A 25,769-nucleotide genomic window follows, 5' to 3' on the forward strand; every position below is an offset into this window, starting at 1 on the left:
CTTTTTCCTTAGTAAATTTATTAGGAAAACATACCGCTAGCCATGCCTCATTTTGACGGGGAAAAAAAAACAAACTTAGAACATAAACAAGTTGTAAACAGGGTACAGAATTAGTAAATGGTGTGTACCTGAAACGCACCAAATGTTAGAGGAAAAATACATGATAATTGAGGAATAGTACATTTCCCTCACGTGTGAAAACAGGCTGGCATTACTGTGAATTTGAACAGGTAAAATAAAGACAAATTATGGGGAAATTTATTTCTCCACCTTCCTATTACCCTCAAAGAAATGTAAACTAATCATGAGTAATCGGTAGCATAAAATGTTCCTGTTATCCGTTATGTTTGCAAAACCGCTACTTACATCATGTCCAAGACTGTTAGTTCTTCAACTGCTGGAGCAATCAAACAGCATCTCCACTATTGTACCATAACCATGAATGTAAAGGGTGGCAAAACTACTACACTAATCATGCCAAAAAAAATTGTCAGTACATTATAGGAGTTGCAGTATTACTATTTTCTACAATTTTTATATCTGTATGGGGTCTGTATCTTGGCATTAGCGTTGAGCTGTTGCATTCAAATGTGTTTTTGTGTGTTTGCAATTTCAGCCATAGCAACATTCTCCTGCCTAGTGTGAATGGGGTTCTAGGAGAGCTGACCTAATTTTTCTTTTTGCCTGTGTTCTAGATGGGGGGAGTGGCTGCCTCTACTTCGTGTACTCCACCCATCCCACCCAGGTGGTTATAATTTTTGCTAGTGTTAGTTGGATCCTGCATGTCCAGAGCATAGGCTTATTATATGCCATGGAGAGGCCAAAATACAGTGTAGGGCCATCCTAGAGATGAAGCCACCTTATCGTGATGGGGTGGTTTACACTATTTGCAAATGGTATACCAAGAGCCTCATTATTTTTATGGAATTTTTTTTTTTTTTACTGGGGGCTGCTTTTAGCAATGTTCATATATGTATCTTGCCATTGCGATGAGCTGTTGCATTCTTCTTCTTTTTAATGATTGTGAGCATTAGGGCAGAATCAAGCTGGTTGTGAAAGATGAAAAAATGTGAGCTTTTCCACCCTGGTAATGCCAGGCTGTTGCTGCTAGATTGTGTTTGGCTGGTTGTACAAAATAGGGGGAAACCTATGTCACTTTTTTCATATTTCTAAAAAAAAAAAAAAATAATAACAATGGAGAAACACCTGTTCTAAGCCCCTATGTTCTTTCAGCTTTAAATACTGTAAATTTATTTTTTTACTTGGCAATTATGAAGCTATCCTATTCATGTGTTTAAATTTGAGAGTGTGTTCTACAAGTACTAGATTCAGTCCATTTGATGTGAAACCCTGCCATCTCGATCCCAACATCTGTGATCCATTCCCTTGCCTATATTTTGTAATAGAAAAAAAGTGCCTTCATTGGATACAAACCAACACTGCTGATATGGTTGTGTCAGCTCTGCAGATGTCCAGCAGTTTCTGTTTAAATCAGCAATAGAATTTCTAAATAAATGGCTATACTGTATGTCAGATTAGTATCTGGCTTAGAGGAGGTCTAATCATTGTAGTTTTAGCCTGTGAGGAAAAGATGGTCTTCTCTAATTACATTCTAATAACTATCATTATACTTATCCTTAGAAATATGATTAGGCTTAAATCACACATGGAGGAAATGTCGTATATTTCAAAAAATCCTTTTAATATAATGGAAGTCAATGGAAAAATAGATCAAAACAGGTTCACCCAAATGCATTCATTTTTTCCTCTATTTTTTCCATTAAACAGACAGCAAAAATGCAGTGTGAACACAGCCAAAGGCTCAAAACCTGAACAGATTTTAACAGCATTTAGTGACATGCTTTACAGCAAGACTCATGGACATAGATGACAATGGACAGAGTCTGTCCCCTTGGGATGAATGTGAAACATTACTGAGCAGACTCTGTGAGGATAGGTTTCCACTACGGAATGCGTGTGGATAAGTTCGGTGGATTCCGTGGCTCATACCCATTCACGGCGGCATGCATATCCACCAGCTCCATAGACACCATTCTATGGCCGGACCGTTTCCGCATTCCACCGAAATAGACATGTCAGTTCTTTAGGCGGAACACAGAATTGGCCTGGCCATAGAATGATGTCTATGGAGCTGGCGGTAATGCGTGTCTCCATGAACGGGTACAAGCGACGGAATCCGACTGAACTTATCCGCACAGATTTCGAAGTGTGAACCTACCCTAACCTTTGAAGAGGTCATTCCACAGGGAGCTGCTATTGTCTCATCTATCTACTGGTGTCACATGTCACTGCAAAGCTGTACAGATCACTTTACAACAGCCTCCTTTTATCACCAAAGGCAGCACAGGAAGTCTCAGCTTAGTTTTAGCCCCAGTGGTGAGAAGAAGAAAACTGCAAGATTTCTGGATAAATGTATAATACAGGTAGTAAAATGGAAAATTTGAATTCCCTTTAAAGGGGTTGTCCAGGATAAAATGACATTTAACTATGCTGTCGGGCTGCGGGGGAAATGTCAATGATACATACTTACCTGTTCCCAGTCCGCTGCTGCTACAGGTCCGGGATTGTCTGCTCTCTGACACTGTCATCAATTTCAAAACATTCAGTGACGTGCTGCTCCCACCTGAAATGAAAGCTCAGCATAGATTCTATAAAGGCCATGTTGAACTTCAATTTCCAGAGGGAACAATGTGTCACCGTTTGTTTAAAAATCGTTGACCACAGTACCGGCAGCAGCAGAATGGGACAGGTAAGTATATATCACTGACATCACATCCGCAGCCCCGGCAGCATAGTTAAATATCATTTTATCCCAAACAACCCCATTAGTTGCAAAGGACACCTGAACAGAAGACAATAGCTGTGTTGTTTCTAGAAGAAAATCGCCATGTTTTTCTGATCCCAGACAATCCCTTTAATCATACTGCACAGTGTTTCCCTGTATATGGAACTATGGTTCAGTGTTAGGCTATGTTCACACATTTTTTCTTGTCCCTTTTTAATTTTGAGTCCAAAATTACGTCCGTTATTTTGAGAATTGGCTGCCCGTCAGACATTTTCGGACATTTTTTATTAGTTGTTCACACATAGTTTTTCTTTTTTCATTGCTTTTTCTCCGTTTTTACTATTAAATTCAATGGACTTTTCAATTAAGCCGCACCCAAAGGGCAAAGGGTAATTCCAAACTAAAATAACATGCAAACTCCAGTCATTGCACTAAGGGGGGGCCAGACAGCTAAATAACGTCGGTTATTTTAGACTCCAAATAACAGACGTCATTTTAAACGGAGCTGAAAAAACGTTGTGTGCACATAGCCATACTCAATTAGAGCTGCTGTTCTATCCATACACTTCAATAAGGCACATTATTAAATTGAATTGTATTTTTTTCACTCAAAATTACTGCCGTATTATGCTTTTATTGTACATTGTGTGAACATAGCCAGAAAAGATAGACATTTTTAATTTTTATTAGGTGTAAAAGACCACACATGCAGTAACGCAATGAAATTGCAATGTGAATACATCACTTCATTGCAGTAATTAATCATCTTATTTATTCTGTCAACGCAATGAAACTCTGTGTGTGAACATACCCTCATTAAAAAGGACTTACCGTGTATAATTGTTAATATTGAATCATACACTCAGACAGAACATCTGATTTTCCACTTGTTCTCTTAGAGGAATTTCCACGTGACTCAGCAAAGGGTTTGGAAGTGTTGCATTAAATGTCCCTTTCAGCACAGTGTCCTTAAAGACAGGGCTCATCTGTAGAAATAAATTGAGAGAATGTGATACAACATTACAAATAAGGTTACTTTACCCGCATTTTGGTATTTGCAAAATCGTATACAAAGAATCTGATACATAAGTCACACAGCCTTACACATTCTGGTTAAAATATAAAGAAATCATATAAGACGTCAAACTATTTTTCTAGATATATATTTTATTTTACACTGTCACTTCACAAAGTTCAATATTTTGGTATTTGTAGCCGAAATCATTAGTGGAAGCAACAGAGAAAAATTATAATGGAAAGACGGAGAGAACGGCTCACACACAGTTTTCTGTGTCTTCAGCAGAAAGCAGCAATTTAGAACTGGGGTAAGGAGACAACAAGTATGGAACACATTGTTAGTCTCCAGGAGGGGGATAATTCAGCATGTATTTTATCTAACTGGATAATAAAAGGGCGTGTGTCACCTATATTTTCTTTTACTGATTACAGTCAGATTCTAAAACTTGTTCTTTTATTCTAAACTGTTTTTATTTTCTGTCTGTTTTTTTTTTTTTTGTATTTCACTTTTTGTACACTGTTAAGCCAGGTCACAGAACGGCCGGTGTTACTGAAGACCATCCCGGCCGGTACTGCAGTACCAACAGGATGATCTTCTTTCTGGTGAATTTGGATGCAGGCACATCCGTATGCTGATGCATCCCGATTCACTGATACACACAATGGAGCGTGCGGCTGGAGCTGCACGCTCCATTGTGTGAACTGCACACTACATTGTGTGAAGTTGTGTGACCTTCAATGAATAGCGGCCTCAGAAAACTGAAATGTCAGTTTTCCGTGCTGCCGGATTGAATCCCAGCCGGAGCGTATACTATGTATATACACTCCGTCCGGGATTCCATTCATTCACATACAATGTATGTTTTGTATAAATCATGCCATTGTTGCAAACTGTCACAACGGCCGAGATTTATACGAAACATAAGTTGTGTGAACATAGTCTAATAGGGGCTGCATCTTGCCTGAGCTGATTTTAACAGCATTTAGTGGCATGGTTAACAGTAAGGCTCATGGACATAGATGACAATAGACAAAGCCTGTACCCTTGAAATGAATGTGAAACATGACTAAGAATGCTCTGTGACCTTTGAAGAAGTAATTAAACAGGGAGCTGCTATTGTCTATCTCATGGTGTCACATGTTGCTGCAATGCTGTGCAGATCACTTTACTGCAGCTTCCTCTTATCCCTACAGACAGGACAGGAAGTCTTAGCTGTCACAAACAGCAGGTAAGGTTCAGGCAGTGAATGGATGGGGAGGACACAGAGAGTAAACCCTGAACTTGTCCCTGCCCACTATCCTTGCCTATTTGCCTCAGACAAGTAGGCAGGGACTGTTTGGCTGAGCGGCCTGCCAGTGGAGAAGCAGGTGGAAGCGCTTGCAGGTAAAGCATTATCTTTTTTAAAGCCTGGCAGACAATTAATAACGTGGCAGTGGCTAGATTCTCGCAGCGGAATGACAATCTGCTATAGGCTGGGTTCACACTACGTAAAACACACGGCCATATTTCATAAACCGTCCGTAATTGCGCAAACAACAGCTGTTATTTTACAAATAATGGCCGTTGTTTGTGCAACTACGGATGGTTTTATGAAATATGGCCGCGTTTATTACGTAATGTGAACATAGCCGTAAGAATGCAGAGGCCACAGGCCACATCTGAACTGGAGACAAAAGTTGAGTTGTCTCTAGAAAAAAGTGGCCATGTTTTTCTAATGCAGTATAACCCCTTTAACAACAGCTCAGGCAATATGGCAGCCCCCATAACAATGAACAAAAAGTTAAATAAAATAAAAAATTGTCAGAAAATAGAAACAGGTTAAAATATTTGTATCTGACGGTAATCAGTAAAATAAAATTTAGGTGACAGATTCCCTCTAAGGAGATTGTGGGCCAATGTTTTAGCTTTGTTTTATAGTTTTTAATTTTTGTTTTCTTAGAACAGAGACCATATACTGTATAATAAATTTTATGAAAAAAATTAAAGTAATTGACAATAAGCACATCTGTCGGAAACAAAAAAGGCTGGAAGATTTTAAAACAGGAGATTGCTACAATATTTTACCTCTCTGTGTGCTAAATCTTCTGGGATATGAGAAGATTAACAAGTGAGCAGCACATCATACAAACAGAGGGACAAGAACAGCACAAACAACTAATTGGAAAGCCGAACAGTTGTAATAAAAATTGACTGGGGCAGCGAAAAGGTCATTTGACAGTTAATTCTCAGCACATTTTACCGGAATTCCTACAGCTAATAAGATGCAAAACTCCAGACTACCTGGTATGATAATTAAGTCCTATAACTACCGCAACTATCTCTGCTAACTATTAGCAGTAAATTATGCCGACTGCCAGTACCTAATAAAATGTACTCAATTATTAGGAAATTAAAATATTGTCATTATATAGAGAAAGATATTGTCAAAATTATTATCAACAAGTTTTTGTAGAAAAAAAAAAACTTGTAGAAAATAAATATCCGCATACACAACAGACAGTGATCAATCACAGTTGGGAGGCAGGGGCAACTGTTATCCAGACAGTACCATATTTATTGTGCCGTTGGGACAAGGGGCGTAACTGGAAATGGCTGGGCCCTATGGCAAACTTTTGATTGCGCCACCCCCCCCACTCATAACTGCAAGCGCTCATCAGGAGTGCTTTTAGTAAAGGGAGCTTAGGGAGCCTAGTGTATCGCAGGAGTGGGCCAATGGGCCCCCTGATGCAGTAGGCTCCATAGCAGCCGCTATGGCTGATACAGTGGTAGTTACTCCCCTGGTTGGGACAAATGCCCGCAAGAACTTCCATAGTATGGAGTCATTTAACAAATCCTCTAATCTAATGCAGAATGACATATTTGTGAATTAGACCAGGAGCTGTGTGTTAGCACCAGGTATGGCAAGGGCAGTCAGACAGATATAGACAGAAAGTGAGTCCTGGCTGTTTCCACCCTCTGTCCCTGCCTACTTGCCTCGGTCAGCTCTAGGCGGCTGCGGACAACCACAAAGGTGGTCCCTGCACTGGTGTAAAAAGAACACAGACAGGCCAACAAACGCAATAAAGAGTAGTGAACAGTCCGGGTCAGTAACGTTGGGCAACAAATGTAAAAAATCAGAAAGAGAACAGATAGTTGGTGGTCAGGCAGGAGGTCAGGTAACAGGCAGAACAACAGCAAGGGAGGCTAGGGCAGGGAATGCTGGGATAGAGACAATGGGAGCTGGGACTAATATACACTAATAGCCAGCACTGTCTGCTGGGCTTACTCACTATTTATGGAGGATCAGGGACTCAGTCCAGCAGCTGATTGGAACAGCTCCTGATCCTCCACGCAGCTCACCTGCACAGCAGCAGGTTAACCCTGCAGCTGCCAAGGCATAACAAGCATGACGGGTGGGGCTGAACAAACCTAAAATAGACCTGTGTTCAGACAGGGTTCTGAAACTGCACAGAAACACCAACTCAGCGTCTTCTCGGCCCCACAGCCCGAATCGAGTCCTGACACTGTGCTTGCATGATCACTACAGTTGAGTTAATGCTTTTTTAACCCCTTAGGTGCCACAGTCAACAGAGATTGCTGTAGGCAAGTACATTAAAAGAGGAAAGTGGTTTACTATTGCACCCCACAAACATGTTCATGAGTGTCTACAGTTGCCTTGGCAGATAAGGTTCATACTTATTAGGCTGTGCAGGGGCACAATTGAGAAATAGTTTTTTGGATTCTGTTCTTACCCCATTTGCAAGACAGTATAAATGACATACATTATAACAATAACAAATTTATAATTTTTTTTACTTCTTTTTTACAATAAAACCCCCTTAAAACATGTGTTGATCCAGGGATTTATTCTGATTGCTATACTGGAATCAGAAAGTCATTTTATTGCTGTGATGGGGCACTGGGCATCTGCCTCATAAGGGTTTTTGCCTTCCACAATAGGGTTTCCATCGGTGCCATTGAAGGATATATGAGACTTTTTAACCATTCATTTAATTATTTATTTATTTATTTATTTAAAAGGAGCTTAAAAAAAACTTCTTGTATTTTTATTGTATGTAGAATAAATAAGGTTTGGGGCTGAATGAAATATGTATTTTATGTGTTCTCTATGAGAAGGTAAAGAGGACTAGCAAGCTTTTAATCTTTTTTTGTGAACCCCTGTTATGATCAGAGAAGGTCGCAGTGGTGGGGCCTCAGGGACCAGACACATAAGTAATAAGTGTTATTTCTGGGAAAAACCCTTTAAGTTTATGCATTTGCCATATTGTTACCTTTAGAAGGAACCACTTAAACTGCTCTGACATATAAAAATACTGGGCTGAAGGGGAAAAAAAACTTCCCTCTACTTAAAGTGTCACGATCATTTTAATTTATTTATTTTGCAAAAATCAATAGTCCAGGCGATTTTCAGAAACTTTGTAATTGGGTTTATTAGGCAAATATGCCATTATCTGCATTCAAAATGATTCCCCCCCCCTCCCCTCCTCTCTCTCATTCACTGCTCATTATCAGGAAATCTTGATTCTTTTACATCAGTCGGGCCCTGTATAACCTATGGAGAGGGGAGGGGGGAGGAAGGGGGAGGGAGATTAGTCGCCAGCAGAGAACAGAGAACAAAGGATGGCACAGCGGGAGCTGCATGAAAGCCGGTTTTCAGAGGTCAGAGAGGTCAGTGCTGACTTCAGAGGAGATAGCCCAGTGATGTAGCTGTAAATTAACTCTTTATTGTCCTGTTTTGGTGCCTCATCTCCCTCCACCCCTCCCCTCTCCACAGTAAATTATGAAGACAGGGGGAGAGCTTCAAACTGCTTTTTCATGATAAAAATGCATTTTTTTGGCTAATAAACCCAATTACAAAGTTTCTTAAAATCGCCTGTACTATGACAATGACACTTTAATATTTAAACTTTATTTTGATTATTGCATAGAGTATCTAGATTAACCCCAAACTTATGCTCATATAGGCTCATATTTGCTAATATGTTTACAAGTGTTCAAAACCAGAAATTTATAAATTCCCTTTCAATGCATCCAGATGAAGATTTATGTTGCTCACATGACAAGTTATTTTAGCTTCAAATAATGAGTCTCTTTGATCTAGCAGATTTTGCCTGTCTCTACAAGTCACTTCTGACAGCTCGTGACAAGTCAGATATTGTTTTTCATAAATATGTAAATTAAGAGAATATACCATTGCCTTGCATTACATATGTATTTACAGAATGTTGCTAATAAACTTACGTTCCGTACGTTCTAAAAATAAAAAAAAACAAGCTTAACATTTTTATGCAAAAACCTTAAAAACAAATGCAGTTTAAAGCGTACCTGACATTATAAGAAACAAACTGGCCACCAAACAGGAGAAGGAGCCGGTGAATACGTAAGGCAGTGTGCTGTACTTCACTACTGTCAATCATCTCCATCCAGACAGCCCCATAATAAGTGATGAGCGAACTTATTGATTGTTCAGGTTCATCTGAACTCAAAAGCTCATCATTTGACCCTTGGTAGCTGAAGAAGTTTGATGCAGCCTGAGGCTGGGTTCACACACAGTATATTTCAGTCGGTATTTGGTCAGCATTTTGCAACCTCAAACAGGAGTGGATTGAACACACAAAAAGGCTATGTTCACACAATGGTGAAATTGAGTGGATAGCCGTCATATAACAGTAAATAACGGCCATTATTTCAATACAACAGCCGTTGTTTTAAAATAACAGCAAATATTTGCCATTAAATGGCGGCCATCCACTCAATTTCCACATTGTGTGAACAGATCCTTTCTGTGTTTTCTATTCACTTCTGGTTTTGGTTGCAATATGAGGACCACAATACTGACTGAAATATACTGTGTGTGAACACAGACCTAGACTATATCCATGCTTTTCAGGTCTCCCTAGGGCTGCATCCAACTTCTCCACCCAACGAGAGTTAAATGCTGAGCGTTTAGGTTCAGATGAACTTGAACGTTTAATAACTTTGCTCATAACTACTCATAATTGATCCCCCTGGACGAAGATCGCTGCAAGACAGGGAAAGACGTGCACTACTGTGTGCTTGTCTTGACTTGTTTTCTTAATCAGTGGGAGTCTCAGCAAAACATCCCTGTGATGAAAAAAAAATATATATTATGGCTATTTAAGCTCTCATTATGGAGGCCACAACTGTCCAAAAGATTTATCAGTCGCTCTGTGATGATTCTAGCTTTCCTGCTGTCTGAGGTGAATACTAAATGGGCCATAGCTTAGCAAGGTAGGTGGGGTGCCTATCAGGTCGGCATCAGCACAGGACTAACCCGGGCAAGTTCAGGGGCCCAGATTTCTAATGTTCAGCCCCCTCACTGTAGTGCAGGGTGAGCGCTGAACATCAGAAGACACAGGAGATGGAGCAGGACCTGCACAGAGAGAGAAAAGGGTGAAGGACCTGATCACATGACCCGCAGGTCCTCAACCTTACAGTTTAGAGATCAGCCCAACAGAGAGGAAGAAGGAGAAGACTAAGCTCTAAGTGCTGTATGTCTGTGTGTATCAGTCAGTAATGTTTGTCAGTCAGTCAGTCAGTAATGTGTATCAGTTAGTAATGTGTGTGTCAGTGTCTGTATCAATCAGTCAGTAATGTATGTGTCAGAAAGTGTGTGTGTGTGTGTGTGTGTGTCAGTAAGTGTGTGTGTCAGTAAGTGTGTGTGTGTCAGTAATGTGTGTTTGTGTATGTTAGTGGTGTCTCAAGTGATGGAACATAGTGTGTGGATGATGGGTGCATAGTGGATGGATGAGGGGCCCGCTGAGGCTCTGTCACCCAAAGACCTGCAAAAACCAGGAGCCAACCCTTGTGCCTGTCAAAAGCTTGTGCTAGTGATCTGCTGAGATGAAGGATTGAGCTTAGCCTTACCTGATGGGACAGTTCCACAGAATGGCCCTGTCTTCTGGTTCAGCTTACCATAGGGAGCTCCAAAAAAAAGATGGCAATGTTTTATGCATCAGCAGAATACTACTATAATATACTGTCAGACTGGCAGTATACTATACAGGGGCGGGGGCCGTGTCACTTCCTATAGCACCTTACGCTAAGAGTGAAGAGGGATATGGAATGCTTCAGAAATTATGTGCATATTCACAGTCATTTCATAGTAACACAGACATACAGCACCAGCTGTATACTGGCAATGAGTTCTTTATAGAATAACTTTAGAGACAGGACTCTTAATTCCCCTAGAATGTAATTATTTTTTACTATGATGCATACATCCAAAACGGATCTTCATAGTCTGGAATCTCTTATAATTAAGCTTGTGATAAAGAAGAAAAAAAATCTTCTCGAATATTTATGCATTGATGGCCAAGAAGATTACTTCTATTCACACGAATGTAATCCATCATATTGGAGCTTGTATTAATAAGTGCTGATTGCTGCTGCTTTGGTTTGAGCAATAAGAGTAATAAGAGTCCTAATCAGTTTATAAATAATTAAGGCCATTAAGTAGCTATTAATGTAATTACATACTTGAGATGCTACTTCATGTTACAGTAACAGCTGCAGCCATCGCATTATTTCAAAACGTAATTGGAACAAAATAGCTTTTACTTCATTTTTTCCCCAGTGTCTATGTATTTGCTACAGATTGAGTCAATTCTTTACTTTTCTGAGGAGCCATCCTGAAACGGTGAAAAGTTAGCAATGTAAACATAAATTTAAAAAATTTGCATTGGTAAACCAGCCAGCTCCTTTATTCTGGCCTCTGGCCTGATTTGGTCGATTATCGCTCTGTGTGATAGAGACAACGATCAGCTGATGACAATGATCATAGGCTGATCGTTGGTTTAGGCTTGGACCTAAAATCGTCGGGCGCCGATTACGCATCACTACGTGTAATAGCGATGGCTAACGTTAAACATCTGACATGTTACCTCTCCCTGCTTCCGGTCTTCTCTCCTGTGCTACGCAGTTTCTCAGTCATGGTGGCTGCAGTATATGAGCAGCCTGTCAGCTGACAAGCCACTCAGACGCTGCTGCCGCCAGGACCGGTAAGCTGCGGAGAACAGGAGAGAAGACCGAGAGCGGGTAGAGGTAAGGTGTCAGGTATTTGAACAAGTTCTTCATGAACATCAGGCCATGTAATAGGTCCAGTAAACAAGCACCAATCTAGCAGATCGGCACTTTTACTAAAATGATCAGGCCATAGTCGGCCCATGCAAATGGACCCTTATCTCCCCGACTCCAGTGCAGGTGTCCCCCGTTCTGGTTCCTGGTCCCCCCAACCGCTTCCTTGTTGGAGCGGGGACCCGGGACATGACGTGTAAGGCCCTCTGAGCCAGTTAGTGGCGTAGCGGGGTCCCAATGTCTACACAGCCATGCCTCTGGTATATACATGCCAGGTCTGGGGGCTTTCAGAAGGCAGCCAGTCATCTTGCGGCTGGACTGCTGCTGGGATAAGTGATGGTTCTGTTATAAGTGCGGTCATGATTTTACAGTGACGTGTTATGGGTTAAACAACCAGGAGTGGAGAAACCCGCCGATCTCCTGCAATCTCAATCAACTGCTGTACTGAAGAGGGCCCATTAGTAATCGCTATAAAAAGAAAGCTACAGCTTTCTTTTTCTATAGCTACAGATGTCTGTAATGCTGCGTTTACACGGAACGATTATCGTTCGAATTTGCACGAGAACGATCGAATTCAAATGATAATCGTACGTGTAAACACAGCGAAAGATCAAACGACGAGCAACAAATCGTTCATTTTGATCTTACAACATGTTCTTAAATCGTCGTTTACAAAAAATTCGCAGATCGTTCCGCGTAAACAGTCGTTCACTGATTTAACCTATGTGTGAGATAGCCTTAAGCGATCGCAAAACGATTTTTGCGTACGATATATCGTTCCGTCTAAACGCTGATCGTTACAAAAAAAAAATGTTACTCTGAAATTGTTAATCATATGATCGGGCAAATTATCGCTCCGTGTAAACGCAGCATAAGTTGATTCTATTAAGGCTCAGAAAATCTTTAACCACAAGTTAAAGTCACTTAAAGCAATGATTCACAATGCAAACAAATATGATACATATTTCCTTATATTCTCTTACATCCTATTTCATCCATAGTTGTGTACAGAACTCGTAATACTCCCTGCTGTTTGCACAGTTTATTAGTACTCTAGAAATGTCTATACTGGCACTGTTACAATGACTCACCAGGGGGCACATTACTACAGGGCTCATGTAGATGGGAGGGTTATGTTTATTGATAAACTTTACCGTATTTCCTGAATTACACAACTGGTATGTAAACTACCTCTATGCCAAACCCTATAGGAAATGTACAGAGGGACCCAGCAGCACCTCTTTCAACATAACGGGGGCAGTACTATAAACAGCACAAGATGCTTGTTGAAGGGAGGATTGTTGCAGATTATTCATGTGGTACATAGCATAAAGCTCCTGAAATCATTCATTATGATGCTGGGAGCTCCAAATCAGTTGAAATTGTTGCACTACAGTTCTGTGAATCAGGTTCGTAGCACATCTGTAGCACATCTTCTATGCCCTTAACAGCGTAGCATGCCAACAGTCATCGTGGCCCATGCTATATTTGGTGGCATTGGTGTACATTGGTGGCTACTAGAGTTGAGCAAGTAATAAAATACTTGAATACTCAAGTCAAGGATTTTTCAATGTTTGAATGTTCTACTTGAGTAACGAGCCCCATTGAAATCAATGGAAGACTCAAGCATTTTACCAGGTGCTCGCTACTCAACAGCAGAGGGACTTGGTTAATATAGGCAATTCTCTGGAGGAACGATCGTTCAGAATTAAAATTCTTTATTTTTATTGATTTGTTTATTTTATTTTTCTTTCATTCCTTCAGGGAATGTTTAAACGACATATACAAAAATAACAATGAAAAAATGCAAAACACATTACAAATGAATGTGGGGAATATTTGCAACTGCCTATAGTCCCTGCATACCCCGCCTCATTTCTATGTGTTTAGCATAAAGCTATTACGATTTTTCCTTCAAATTTGTGTATATTTCGTTTAAAGGGAACCAGTCACCCCCCGTGCTGGGACAGAGCTCGGCTGACCCCCGGTGCAGACCCATATACTCACCGCTTCCAAGAAGTTCCGCTCCTGGACCTGCTCCTGCCGCGGAGATATCTCCATCCGAATCTGTGCGCGCTTCCAGAGATGAGTCCGATGCCCATAGAGAATGACTGGAGCCTTCATTCTCTATGGGCGTCAGACTCTTCTCTGGGAGCGTGTGCACGGCTTCGGACGGAGATATCTCGGCAGCGGAAGCGAGTCCAGGAGTGGGACTTCTCGGAAGCGGTGAGTATATGGGTCTGCACCAGGGGGTCGGCCGGGCTCTGTCCCAGCACGGGGGTGACAGGTTCCCTTTAAACATCCCATGAAGGAACAAAATATGCAAAAAAAAAAAAAGGAACAAAAAATGTATTTTAATTTTGAAGGAGCTATAACTGACAGATGGGAATTTCATAATGAGTTATGTCATTCTCATGAGATCGAAGGATTTCTATTGTAGGCTACAGTATGTTTACACATTTTTTTTCTCCATTTAAAATGATGTCCGTCATTTTGAGTTTAAAATTGCAGATGTCATTTTGCTGTCTGCCCATCTATCGGTGCAATGACGACGGCTGGTACATTATTCTAGTTTGGTTACTAATTGGCCTTTGGCTGTGTATTTATTTAAAAAGTCCATTGAATTTAATAGTAAAAAAACAGTGAAAGGCCGGTGAATAAAGAAAAACTGTGTATGAACATCTAAAAAATAACGTCCACTCTTTGCAAAAGATGTCAGGAAATAATCAACATCATCATTAATTTGACGTCCGCGCAGACAAAGTCCCACATCCCGCGGCACTAACAGACATCTTTTTAAATAAAAACTGTGGATTTTTCTCTTTTATGGACGTTATGTGAACATACCCCTAGACTGTGAAAAAAAAAATCCCTAAAAAAACTGCACACAGAAATTGCCACGACACTGACATGTGAGGAAAAAAATGCCACAAAGACAAAAACACTGTAGGTACATGTATTATAATTCTCTATATTCTTTGTCAATTAGTTTTTTTAACAAAATTTTATTTTGTTTATTTTCCATGATAGAAATCTTTTGCATGTAAAAAAAAAAACGACATGTGGTGCATTAACCATTGTCTGGCCATACCCCCAGGCAGGCTCATTTTTGTAAAGGAGTGATTACATTTTTCAATGACAGGAATACTTGTCTTTTTCACACAAAAGTGACTGCTAGCCGGAGAAGCCGCTTCCTGCGTTTGGGAAGTAATTATGGTTCCATTATAGGGGACACAGCTAATGCTGTTGGACAATAAATGAAGGGTTCAGAAAGAGAATTGCTATATTCCTGTTGAAAGGAATACTTGTTGTTCACAGAAACCAATTACTGTAGAGGAAATTACAACTTTAAGAGAGACTCTGCATTTTTATTCAACATTGGAAATATGGCTTTGGTTCTTTTTGATATGTCAATAGTGGTGAATTGAGTGAGTAAGGGGTAGTGAACAAGGAATCTAAAGAAGGAGCTAAACACAATAAAAAATAATCTCTGTATTTTGTGTTTATGCAGTTCTATTTACTTTATTGGCTTCTTCTAACCAGGCTCTTGGGTATTTGTATTATATCCCTTTTATATCCAGCTTGTATTGGAGCTGCTATAACCGAAACAAATTGTGCTGTGCTTTTTTTTCCATTAATGTTGGTACGTAGTAATGTTGTATAATAGCATCAGAAACTTCGGTTTCCATTCAGAAGTCCTTATATTGTAAGAAATATCTACAATGTAGACAAAATTATACAAATCTGTTCAATTCCCATCTATGAAGGACAGCAAAGGGGGTTCAATGTGAATTTACCATTAGGTATATTTGCTTTATGCTTTGCACATGAATAGAACAGCGCCAGCGCTGGGAAGCCGGTGCCTCTGTTCTTTTTTTTTAAATGCGGCCTGGTTCCTGCGCAAGGCACCGGTCTATTGCCCACGCCTCTGTGACGTGGCTCCATTAAAAACAATGGAGCCACGTCATAGAGGGGTGGTGGTTTCCTCTCGCTGGGGGTGGGCCTGCCTGCCTCCAATGCTTCAACCTGGGCCAGTGCTCGGTAATAGACCGCCACCGTGTGCTGGAACCAGCCCGTATTTCAAAAAAAGGACCACAGTACCAGCATCCCTGGGCCATCACTGTTCTATTCATGTACAAAGCTCAAAGCGAATTTACCTGATGGTACATTTGCTTTAAACTTGTGGCCTAGTAAACATACAGCACATATATAAGCTAGGTCTACAACCGCTTACATTTTAGGTGTCTATAATAGCTGTCAGAGATGGCACCCAGGAAAAAGACAGAATCAATTTATTACCAATGAGTATTGGATATGGAATAGAGACAACAGCATTGTGGTAGCCTCTCTTGGTGGTCATACAGCTTATCATCTGGCCACATTATCACTGAAATACTTAAAGGGCTTATCCACCTAAGAGCAAAAAATTTTGAGCCTTCTCCTGTCTTTCTAGCTGCTGCTAATCCTTAGTTACAAGTTTTTCTAAAAAAAGCCAATCTATAACCAAGATAGGAAACTACATTTCCCATCATGCATTTTCCTGATTGGTTCATTTGCGTACTTACCCTTCAAAGACAGGTACAAATGCCTGCATTCACTAAAAGCTAGCAGAGATAGAACTGTAACTTTTCATATTACAGAGATCAAGGCTCAGGGACACGTTAGTCTATAGAAGCAGCACAGGTGCATGGAGATGATTCAGATAATGTCCCCTGGGGGTCTTTATACCAAGTCAATTGACAACTAACCCGGCCCCCAGAGAGGAGATCACTTTTCCTGTGACTATATAGAAAGGAGGAAAGATGGAGCTGAGCATTGTTAGAGTGGACCCAGAGACGAGGATTTTAGACATCCAGAGCGGATAAGAATGAAAAAAAAAAAAGGAAAGGTTCAAGATAGGTTATAAATGTTTATTAGACATAGGGTGGTGTTGGGAAGGGGGATTTTATGTTAACCAAGATAACCCCTTTAAATGACCTACTATGTGATTTTGCTTTTCCACAGTCAGATGGCATACTAAACAATTCAGAACTTTGGACCAAAGTGGCTGCCCACTGTCCTACTAAATTTCTCAGTGTACCTTACACTTTCCTGTATAATATGTGTGCTTTAGTGTTGTAGTTACCTAAAAAGATTTGTTCAGCACATGCCCTGCTGTAACCAACACAGATGGCAGCGGGAAGTAGAGTTGGAAGCTGGAGTTACAGGTCAAACATTAGTAAACTGTGCAGGTCCACCCTGTGTAGTGGAATCAGTGGTGGAGGAATCAGGTCTTTGGATATATAAAAAGAAGTAGTACTGTCCAGGAACTGTCCAGAGCAGGATATGTTTTCTTATGGGGATTTGATGCTGCTCTGGACAGTTCCTGTCTCGGACAGAGATGTCAGCAGAGAGCACTGTGTCAGACTGAAAAAAACACACCACTTCCTGCAGGACATACATCGGCTGATAAGTACGGTACAATCTGAGATTTTTAAAAAGAAGTCAATTACAAATCTATATAACTTTCTGAAACCAGTGGTTTTGAAAGAAAAAGATTTAAAATTTTCACTGGAGTACCCCTTTAAATAATAATAATACTAGCATGACATTACCATTATTTATTTATATACCTCCACTGCACAGGCAAACGGTTTAGTACTGATATATGCAGTAACATCATCCGAAATAATGGTTCTAATAATACCGGGTCACGTCCAATAAAAGCATTATAGCACGTCCATTAGTAATAATATGCCAAACAGCATATTTCCGGCAGGGCTTAGCCCCGCTATGTTCATATCATCAGTAAATTGCCTGTTTTGCTCTGTTGGAAAAATCAACTAGAAGCAGATTAGAAAGTAATAAAAGCTGTACATTTCAGGTCTGGACGTTTGCCATTCTTGTCCTACATTTGTACAAATACAACTGCGATCATTGTTCATGTTCCAATGCCCCAGTTAGCATTGTCATAGCAGACAAAGGCTCCACTAGATAATCTTCAGAAATATATAGACATTCAATTTATTTTGAACTCAATGTAACTATTTCCCAATCTGTGACACCGGTCTCTTCATTCCAGTGAACACCTGTAAGGCAGTGAAAAGGGTAAGCTGCATATATTTCTGGATGCTAATCTCCATTAAAATATCCTGCTAGTGAAAAGGTCAGAAGAAATGATTAATGCATTGTGTTGAAACTATATACCACAAGAATAGCTTTTTTTTTTTTTTTTTGCTTTTTTTTTGCTTTTTTTTTAAGCCACTTGTCACCTCAAAGAATGACCACACAAACCTGTAGGAGTAGAGAATTTTCTTTTGCATGTGAATGGTGCGTACAGTATCTTAATAGAACAATAATGACACTGAAACTTTTTACATCCCGTGCAGATTGTCGAGCAGTCGGAGAGGAACTGGATTATACGCTATTTGGCCAGTCTCCCCACTGTTAAGCACAAGTCATTTTTCCTCATTAAATGAATCCTCTGGTTTCTGTGAATAAAAGGGTTTTTCATTGTAGAGTGAATATATACTATGGCTAGCTATCTAAATTTTCCGTATACTTTGTGTATCCAACTCTGTCTTAAAGATCCCGGCTTGCTTCCATTAATCGGGAACTTTTATTGATTGTTTTAGAGGCAAAAAAAAAAACACAACATCCCGGTCATATAATGGACACAGGATGACATAACTTATCACACATACAATACAGTTTCAAGAGACATTAGTGGAATTATCTAGGCTACTTATTGACCAATACCAAGAGCCGACCCCAAACTGCTGAAATGATGCACAGTCAAGAGTGGAGCTCTGTAATAGCAGTGATTTTTTTTTTTTTATTATTTTCATTCTGGAATAACCCTAGGGTGCCTTCACACCTACCGTATCGCAGGAGAAAATCCGCTGCGGATCCGCAGCAGATTTAACTAAATAAATGAACACAGCACTCAAAATGCACTGTCAAATACGCTGCGGATCCGCAGCAGATTTGTAAGTGCGGATTTGATGCTGTGTTCATTCATTTAGTTAAATCTGCTGCGGATCCGCAGTGGATTTTCTCCTGCGATACGGTAGGTGTGAAGGCACCCTTAGGGTACAAACACACACACACCGTATACGCAGCAGATACGCAGCAGATCTGCAGCAGATTTGATACTGTGTTCAGTTATTTAGATCTAATCTGCTGCGTATCTGCTGCGTATCTGCTGCGTATCGCAGCAGTAAATACGCTGTGTATACGGTGTCTGTGTTTGTACCCTTAAAGTGTAACTGTCATTACAAAAAAAAAAACTTTTGACATGTCATAGAGACATGTGGCAAAGGAGTCCAACAGCATCAAAGTGGAAAATTTTACAAGCTCTATTGAAGGATCAAGGATACAATTAGAGATGAGCGAACCTGGAGCATGCTGGAGTCCATCCGAACCCGATTGTTCGGCATTTGTTTAGCGGTGGCTGCTGAAGTTGGATAAAGCTCTAAGGTTGTTTGGAAAACATGGATACAGCCAATGATTATATCCATGTTTTCCACATAGCCTTAGAGCTTTATCCAACTTCAGCAGCCACCGCTAATCAAATGCCGAACAATCGGGTTCGGATGGACTCCAGCATGCTCCAGGTTCGCTCATCTCTAGAAACAATACGACGTTTTAGCTCGCCATGAGCCTTTTTTAAGTATTGTATCCCTGATCCTTCAATAAAGCTTGAAAAATTTTCCACTTGGATGCTGCTGGACTCTTCTGCTACCAGTTACACTATCCATTTGGGATTGTGGACCAACCACAGTCAGTGGTGCTGCTGGCTTTGCTTTTTCACCTCTCCTAATGTCATAGAGACATGTCAAAAGTTTTGATCAGTCCAGGTCTATAATTAAGTATATGTTCTATGCTTTGGTATCAGTTGTGACATAGTTTTGTGTATGGGTATTGTAAGCTTGTATTGCTTATATAAAGAGCAGATGCAGTTTGGCATACGGTCATCACCATGTGCATCTTTTCTAAGCTCTTATACTTTATCCAATATGGAAGACAAGATTAGGACATTTTCACAAAGCTCTTCTCTAATGTACTGCACTTTCCTTTCTCTTAGCTGACAAGGTGATGTCAATCTCCGTGCCCTGCCGTAAATGATATTTATGGACAAAAAGCCTTATTTTAGCATGATCCAGCTTCTAAGCTGTGCTGACTGAGGGCACTAGAAAACAATTAAATTAACAGAACTCGAAGCATCTCCTCCTCCAGTCTGAAGCTGCACAGTCAAGTTTAATTTATAGACCTTTGCATCTAAAATCACTCTCTGTAAAATTGAAAAGACTTTGTAAATTTACCGTTACGGAAAAGAACAATTGTTGCTTTGCAACATCGAGAACAGCTGGGGGGGGGGACCAAACAATAGAACACTTACATTAAAAATACATGGTATTTGTTTAGAGGATGTGATGCTTTTCGAAAGGTTTCTAAGCTGCAAAATTGATTTTATTTTCCTGCATTAATTAAACAGATTAGTGTAAGGATAATGCACACTTTATTTAGAAAGGCATTAGAGGATGTTATGTTCCCCTGATTTGTACACAAACCAGATTAGTGTGAATTATAGCAAAACTAAAAGAAAACCTGAATATTTATTAAGTATACTTCATCTTCTTGGGAAAATGAAAGCAATATATTTTCAGAGAAAAGAGGTTGAGGGGAATAATCTAAATCTGCCCTGGACACCAACAGAGCTTGTCCTGATCCAGATATAAGTACTTATCCCTCCTGCACCGGTCTGTTGGACTTTGGTCCTCCTGTGTTAAACAATGTAGTGCTTCCTCTATTTTTAAAGGGGTATTCCGCCCATGACCTTTTGGATATAAAAGTTCCTAAGCCACCTAGTCTTAAAGCAAATGTACCATCATGTACATCGCCGTAAGATATTTACATGAATAGACTGGCGCCGGGGCAGGGATGCCAGTAGCACGGTCCTTTTTTTTAACTGCAGCCCAGTTCCCGTGCACAGTGCCAGTCTATTCCTGGTTGATTCTAATGGAGCCGTGTCACAGAGGGGAGGGGGTGTCATCAAACTAGGGGCGGGCAGGCCTACCTGCAGTGCTTCAAGTCCGGGCCAGTGTCCGGGAATAGACCGGTGCCATGTGCGGGAACTGGGCTACGGTTCAAAAAATCCCTGTGCCGGAACCAGTTTATTCATGTATAAAACTTAAAGTGATGTACCTGATGGTACATTTGCTTTAATCACTGCCCCAAGTTTTTTTTTAATACCTCTCTCGCTTTCCTCAGTACCTCCATTCATCCTGTATAACTTTTTACATATTAGGGATTATTTTGAATATGGTGCCGCATGGGAAACTACATCTCCCGGCATACCATGTGCCACCTTCCACTACATCCGCATTTTACCCCATCATGCCCCTGCCCACTTGCTGTATACACTGTACAGTAAATGATTGAATTTCTGTGCTGTGTATTACAGGCTTCAGACAGACCATTATAAAATATATTATCTTATTATACATAACATTGATCCACTTGTATGCTGCTTTTGTGGTGATGCTCTGATGGTGTAACTACCAGTCACACACTGAGGTGGTAGCAGTGACACCACTTCTATGGTGGTATAGCCTAGCCGGTGATGGTACTGTGACGCAAGTACTAGTTTAGCACACAGGTTTGATGGTGTGCCTGCTTTTAGTGGTGGCTGGCTTTACTGTTCCCCAATGGTCAGTGACCTACTGGGTTGTGATGGGTCCCTTGGACTCTTGTCACAGTGGTCCAGAGTGGGAAGATGACCCACCCGGAATGACGCTAGCTCAACCCACAGAAAGGGGAGAATAACCCAAGTAATATGTAGCCGGAATGTGTAGGTGCTGGTGCAATGATCACTGAATCCCAGTAGAATAAATTGGCTTTACCGGTCTTGGTTTCTTGAGAGTAGCTAAGTGTCCGAAATTATCTGGTGTCACCTGCGCTGCGAGATAGAGCACGTAGACCTTCATTCATTGCAGTAGCTTTGCTCTATCCAGGTCAGTTACTCTGTCCTAGGATACTGCACTGCACTATTTAGAGAGGTTCACGGCGTGGGCTGAACTGAACATCCTGTCCACACTGGGCTAACTAACTACTAACTACTGCTAACCCAGCCCACTAAAGAGAGGGAGGACACGTACAGTGATCCAAGCCTCGGATGGGGGGGGGGCTAGAAGTAAGGAGTGAGAGAGACTCTAGCTTATTTTCAGAATCCAGAGGGGATGAGCCTAGCTAAAATGATAGATACCTGGCTTTGGTATTTCCCTTATGTCCTTAGACTTGTAATTAACTTGGATACTGACTGAAATGGTCATTTATTTTGGTGGTTTTGGTTATCTCCTTACAGTAGCCTACCCTTTGCTTGGTCCTTTTCTGGAAGGATATCTGGGTAGTCCTTTGTTTTGAGACTTTTAATTAAAGGAGAAGTCCCCCCAGCTATAAAATCTGCAGGCAGGCGGGGGAGGTTGTGGAAATAACAAAGTTAACCCCCCTGTCCCCAAACCCCACTGCCAGGTCCTATTCGCCGAAGTTGGGGTCCTGCAGTTCTGCTAGATGTAATGTCATGACTCTGGCTGAGTTATTGCCCACTTAGCCAATTAGTGACTGGAGCGGGACACTGCTTCAGTCACTGACTGGCTGAGCAGGCAATTGCTTAACCGCACCGTGACGTTGCTGATGCAGGATCCGGGTATGGATGTACCTGGTTTCCTGCAGATGACATCCCTAGCGTCACGGAATGGGACCGAGGCAGCATTACTACGAGGCACGGGGGACGGGTGAGTTAACTTGTTTGTTATTTTTACACCCACCCCTGCCTGCAGATTTCAAAGTTGTTGGGACTACTCTTTTAAAGCTCCGCTGACTCCTAAGCCTAAAATGAGCAGAGGTTTCAATAAATAAATTACCAGTTCTACTGAAACTTTTCAGACAGAAAAAGACATCAATCTATTAGTTTCTTTTATAGTATGATGCCTGCATTGCATCCTGTATTTTCAACTTGACAGGTTCTATTTGACTTGTAATATTATAATTTATAGTAGACAAAAGAATGTCTAAGGCAGCAAACCATTTAAGTGTTTACATCTTCCTAAACTTTTCGTTCTGTATATTTTGTTACTGTATACAGATACTTTACAGATTTTAACCTTTAACGTATGTTACAAGTTTTTTTTTTTTTTTTTTTCATTTCATATTTTAAAGGGAAACTAACAACAGTTGTTGTACTGTTATGTTCCCGTAGAGTTGGGGTCACCAAGGCTGAAGGTGTTTTGTGACTACATTCAATATGCAAATTAAGTGGTTTGGTGCACTGCTGATGGGACTCCCACCCTCAGTACACCGATCCACCTCTCCTTATGAATGCTGAGGCTGTGCTCTCCAGTGTTGTCGCTCTGGTGCTCAGCATTGCAGAACACTAGGTGAATATTTAAGAGAAGGGGCAGGCTGGCAGGGAGCATTGGCTGTAGTCCCGCCAGCAGTACACCAAACTACCAAACTCATTTGAATATTGAATAAGGATTTCTTGAAAATTACCTTAAAGTGTCACTGTCGTTTCATTTTTTTTTTTGCAGAAATCAAGATTTTAGAAACTTTGTAATTGGGTTTATTAGGCAAATATGCCATTATCTGCATTTAAAAAGACTTTTCTTAGGTCCCCCCTCTCTCCTTTATTTTATCCACTGCTCATTATCAGGAAATCTCGACTGTTTAACATGAGTCCTGTCTGTTCTATGGAGAGGTGAGGAGGGAGGAGAGAGATTAGTCGCCAGCAGAGAGCCGCTGAAAGCCCCTATCCAGAGGTCAGAGAGGTCAGTGCTGACTTCAGAGGAGATAGCCGGTGATGTAGCTGTAAATTAACCCTTTGTTGTCCTGTTTTGGTGCCTCATCTCCCTCTACCCCTCCCCTCTCTATAGAGAACAATGAAGACAGGGGGGAGAGCTTCAAACTGCTTTTTCATAATAAAAAAAATGCATTTTTCGGCTAATAAACCCAATTACAAAGTTTGTTCAAATCGCCTGTACTATTGATTTCTGCAAAAAAAAAAAAAATTTAACGACAGTGACACTTTAATCTTGAGGGAACATCACAGCAGGTTAGAGTTTTCTTTGCTGCTCTAAGTTTGCCTTTAGTTACTTTTGACAGCATAAAGATATGAGATAGATAGATAGATAGATAGAGAGAGTAATTCTTGCATACCTAATTGTCTATCAAATAAGAGAAAAATACATGTTACAATTGTGTGTTGTCCATTTTATATTAAACCTCATCACAATTTAATCAATTTTATAGCAGCGGTATCTTTTTATTTACAGAACAGAACATCAGGTAAGATTCGGTGCTCTCGGGATTAAAAGTAGTCCCATTTGAACTCAGCAGGATACATTTTCAAAGCTTGTAGGGCACAGACACAAATCCTCTTATTTATTTTTTTTTAAACGGATTTTATTTTTACGTATTTGCCATGTCCTGCTTTGAAAATCTATTTAGCTCAGCGACATGTTTGAAAATGCATGAAAAGGAGTGAAAAATAAAGTTGTGTGGGTATGTGTGAATGTGTGTGTTACATATGGCGGTGCGGCTGCTGGAATGACAACTAAAGCCTTGAAAAAGGGTCCTGGATTACTGGAGTTGGGTAAGAGAATGGCGGGTTTCCCACTCCATTAACTCATCTCCTGACCTCTCTGTCTGCCTACAGATTTTAATGGAAAGAAGCATCCACAATGTGTTGCCAGTAAACATATATGCATGTTCACCCAATTTAAGAACATTTGTTCATGGTGAAGTTAGGGCTTACATCATGTGTATGACCAGCCTAGAGTGCTAAATTAATAAGAGGTCTGAAGTGAAATATCCCATTGAATTATTATCCATTACGAAAAGATTTTTTTATATTTTAATTGTTTATTTTCATAATTCATAAATGAGTACTTTAACTCCTTCATTCTTAGGATTGGTGGGCATCCAAGAGGTCAGGACCCCCACTAATAATGAAGTCATAACATATCCCCTTTGAATGTTCACTGCCCCCCTTTATGTAACCTATGTGACTGCTAAGATATTTGTAAATCACTTCACATCTGCAAGGTTTTGGTCACTAGATATCTCCCTTCTTTGGAATCTGCTGCCCACTGCACGTTGTCAGGGGATTTGACCCAAGCCACAACATAGTGAGTGGAAGAGGGGGTCAGATACCACCCATAAAATTCTGAGCAGCTGTCCTTTGTGTAAATTCAAGTGTCAAGGTTGGACCCTTTTTGTCCACCTTGTTTCCCCAAGTGAATATCCCTGTCCAAATTAAGTAAAGCCAAGCGCTAGCTACGAGGACATGACACCAAATAAAAAGATGGTATAACCCCCTCTCAGCTAGTTAGGCGTGCACACTCATGCTTTATTTGGTTTTACATGGAATATATAAACTTTCAATACAAGTGGGATTTCAAGTCACAAGACACATACATATCACGTTCTGATAGGTCACATGACACATACATATCACATTCTGATAGGTCACATGACACATACATATCACATTCTGATAGGTCAATCCATAAATGGTCACCAATTCCCTGTCCTGTGTAGTCAAGCCAGGTAATGGTTAAGCATCTGTGCTATAGGCTAACATTTAGCAACATCCTTCTTTTGTGTCTGTGTTGTGTCTGAATTGTCCTCCTGCCAGCACTCCTTTCCTTCTTGCAGAAGCAGTTACAAGGCTGAAGCCATTTTAAGGATTAGTGTTTTTGCAAAGTAACATCACCTTCATAGTCACCTCCACATACTTGCTGTATGTCTACTGTGCTGAAGTGTAATTCCTCTCTCTAGCCTTCCTTTGGCTTTTTAGCCGCAATAGCC

The 25,769-nt window shown here is 40.6% G+C and overlaps 1 protein-coding gene across 4 annotated transcripts in view; it reads right to left on the reverse strand.

Annotated features, from left to right (window-relative positions):
• The window catches only part of STPG2 (sperm tail PG-rich repeat containing 2), a 419,428-nt gene that overhangs the window by 473 nt on the left and 393,186 nt on the right, over positions 1-25,769 (reverse strand). For all 4 annotated transcript variants that reach the window (XM_069978345.1, XM_069978347.1, XM_069978344.1 and 1 more), the window contains exon 14: positions 3,638-3,792. In XM_069978345.1, coding sequence (XP_069834446.1) covers positions 3,661-3,792 — 132 coding nt within the window. In that variant the 3' untranslated portion in view covers positions 3,638-3,660. The remainder of the gene's footprint in view (positions 1-3,637; positions 3,793-25,769) is intronic.

Source organism: Dendropsophus ebraccatus, chromosome 7 (assembly GCF_027789765.1).
Source record: "Dendropsophus ebraccatus isolate aDenEbr1 chromosome 7, aDenEbr1.pat, whole genome shotgun sequence".
Taxonomy (NCBI): Eukaryota; Metazoa; Chordata; class Amphibia; order Anura; family Hylidae; genus Dendropsophus; species Dendropsophus ebraccatus.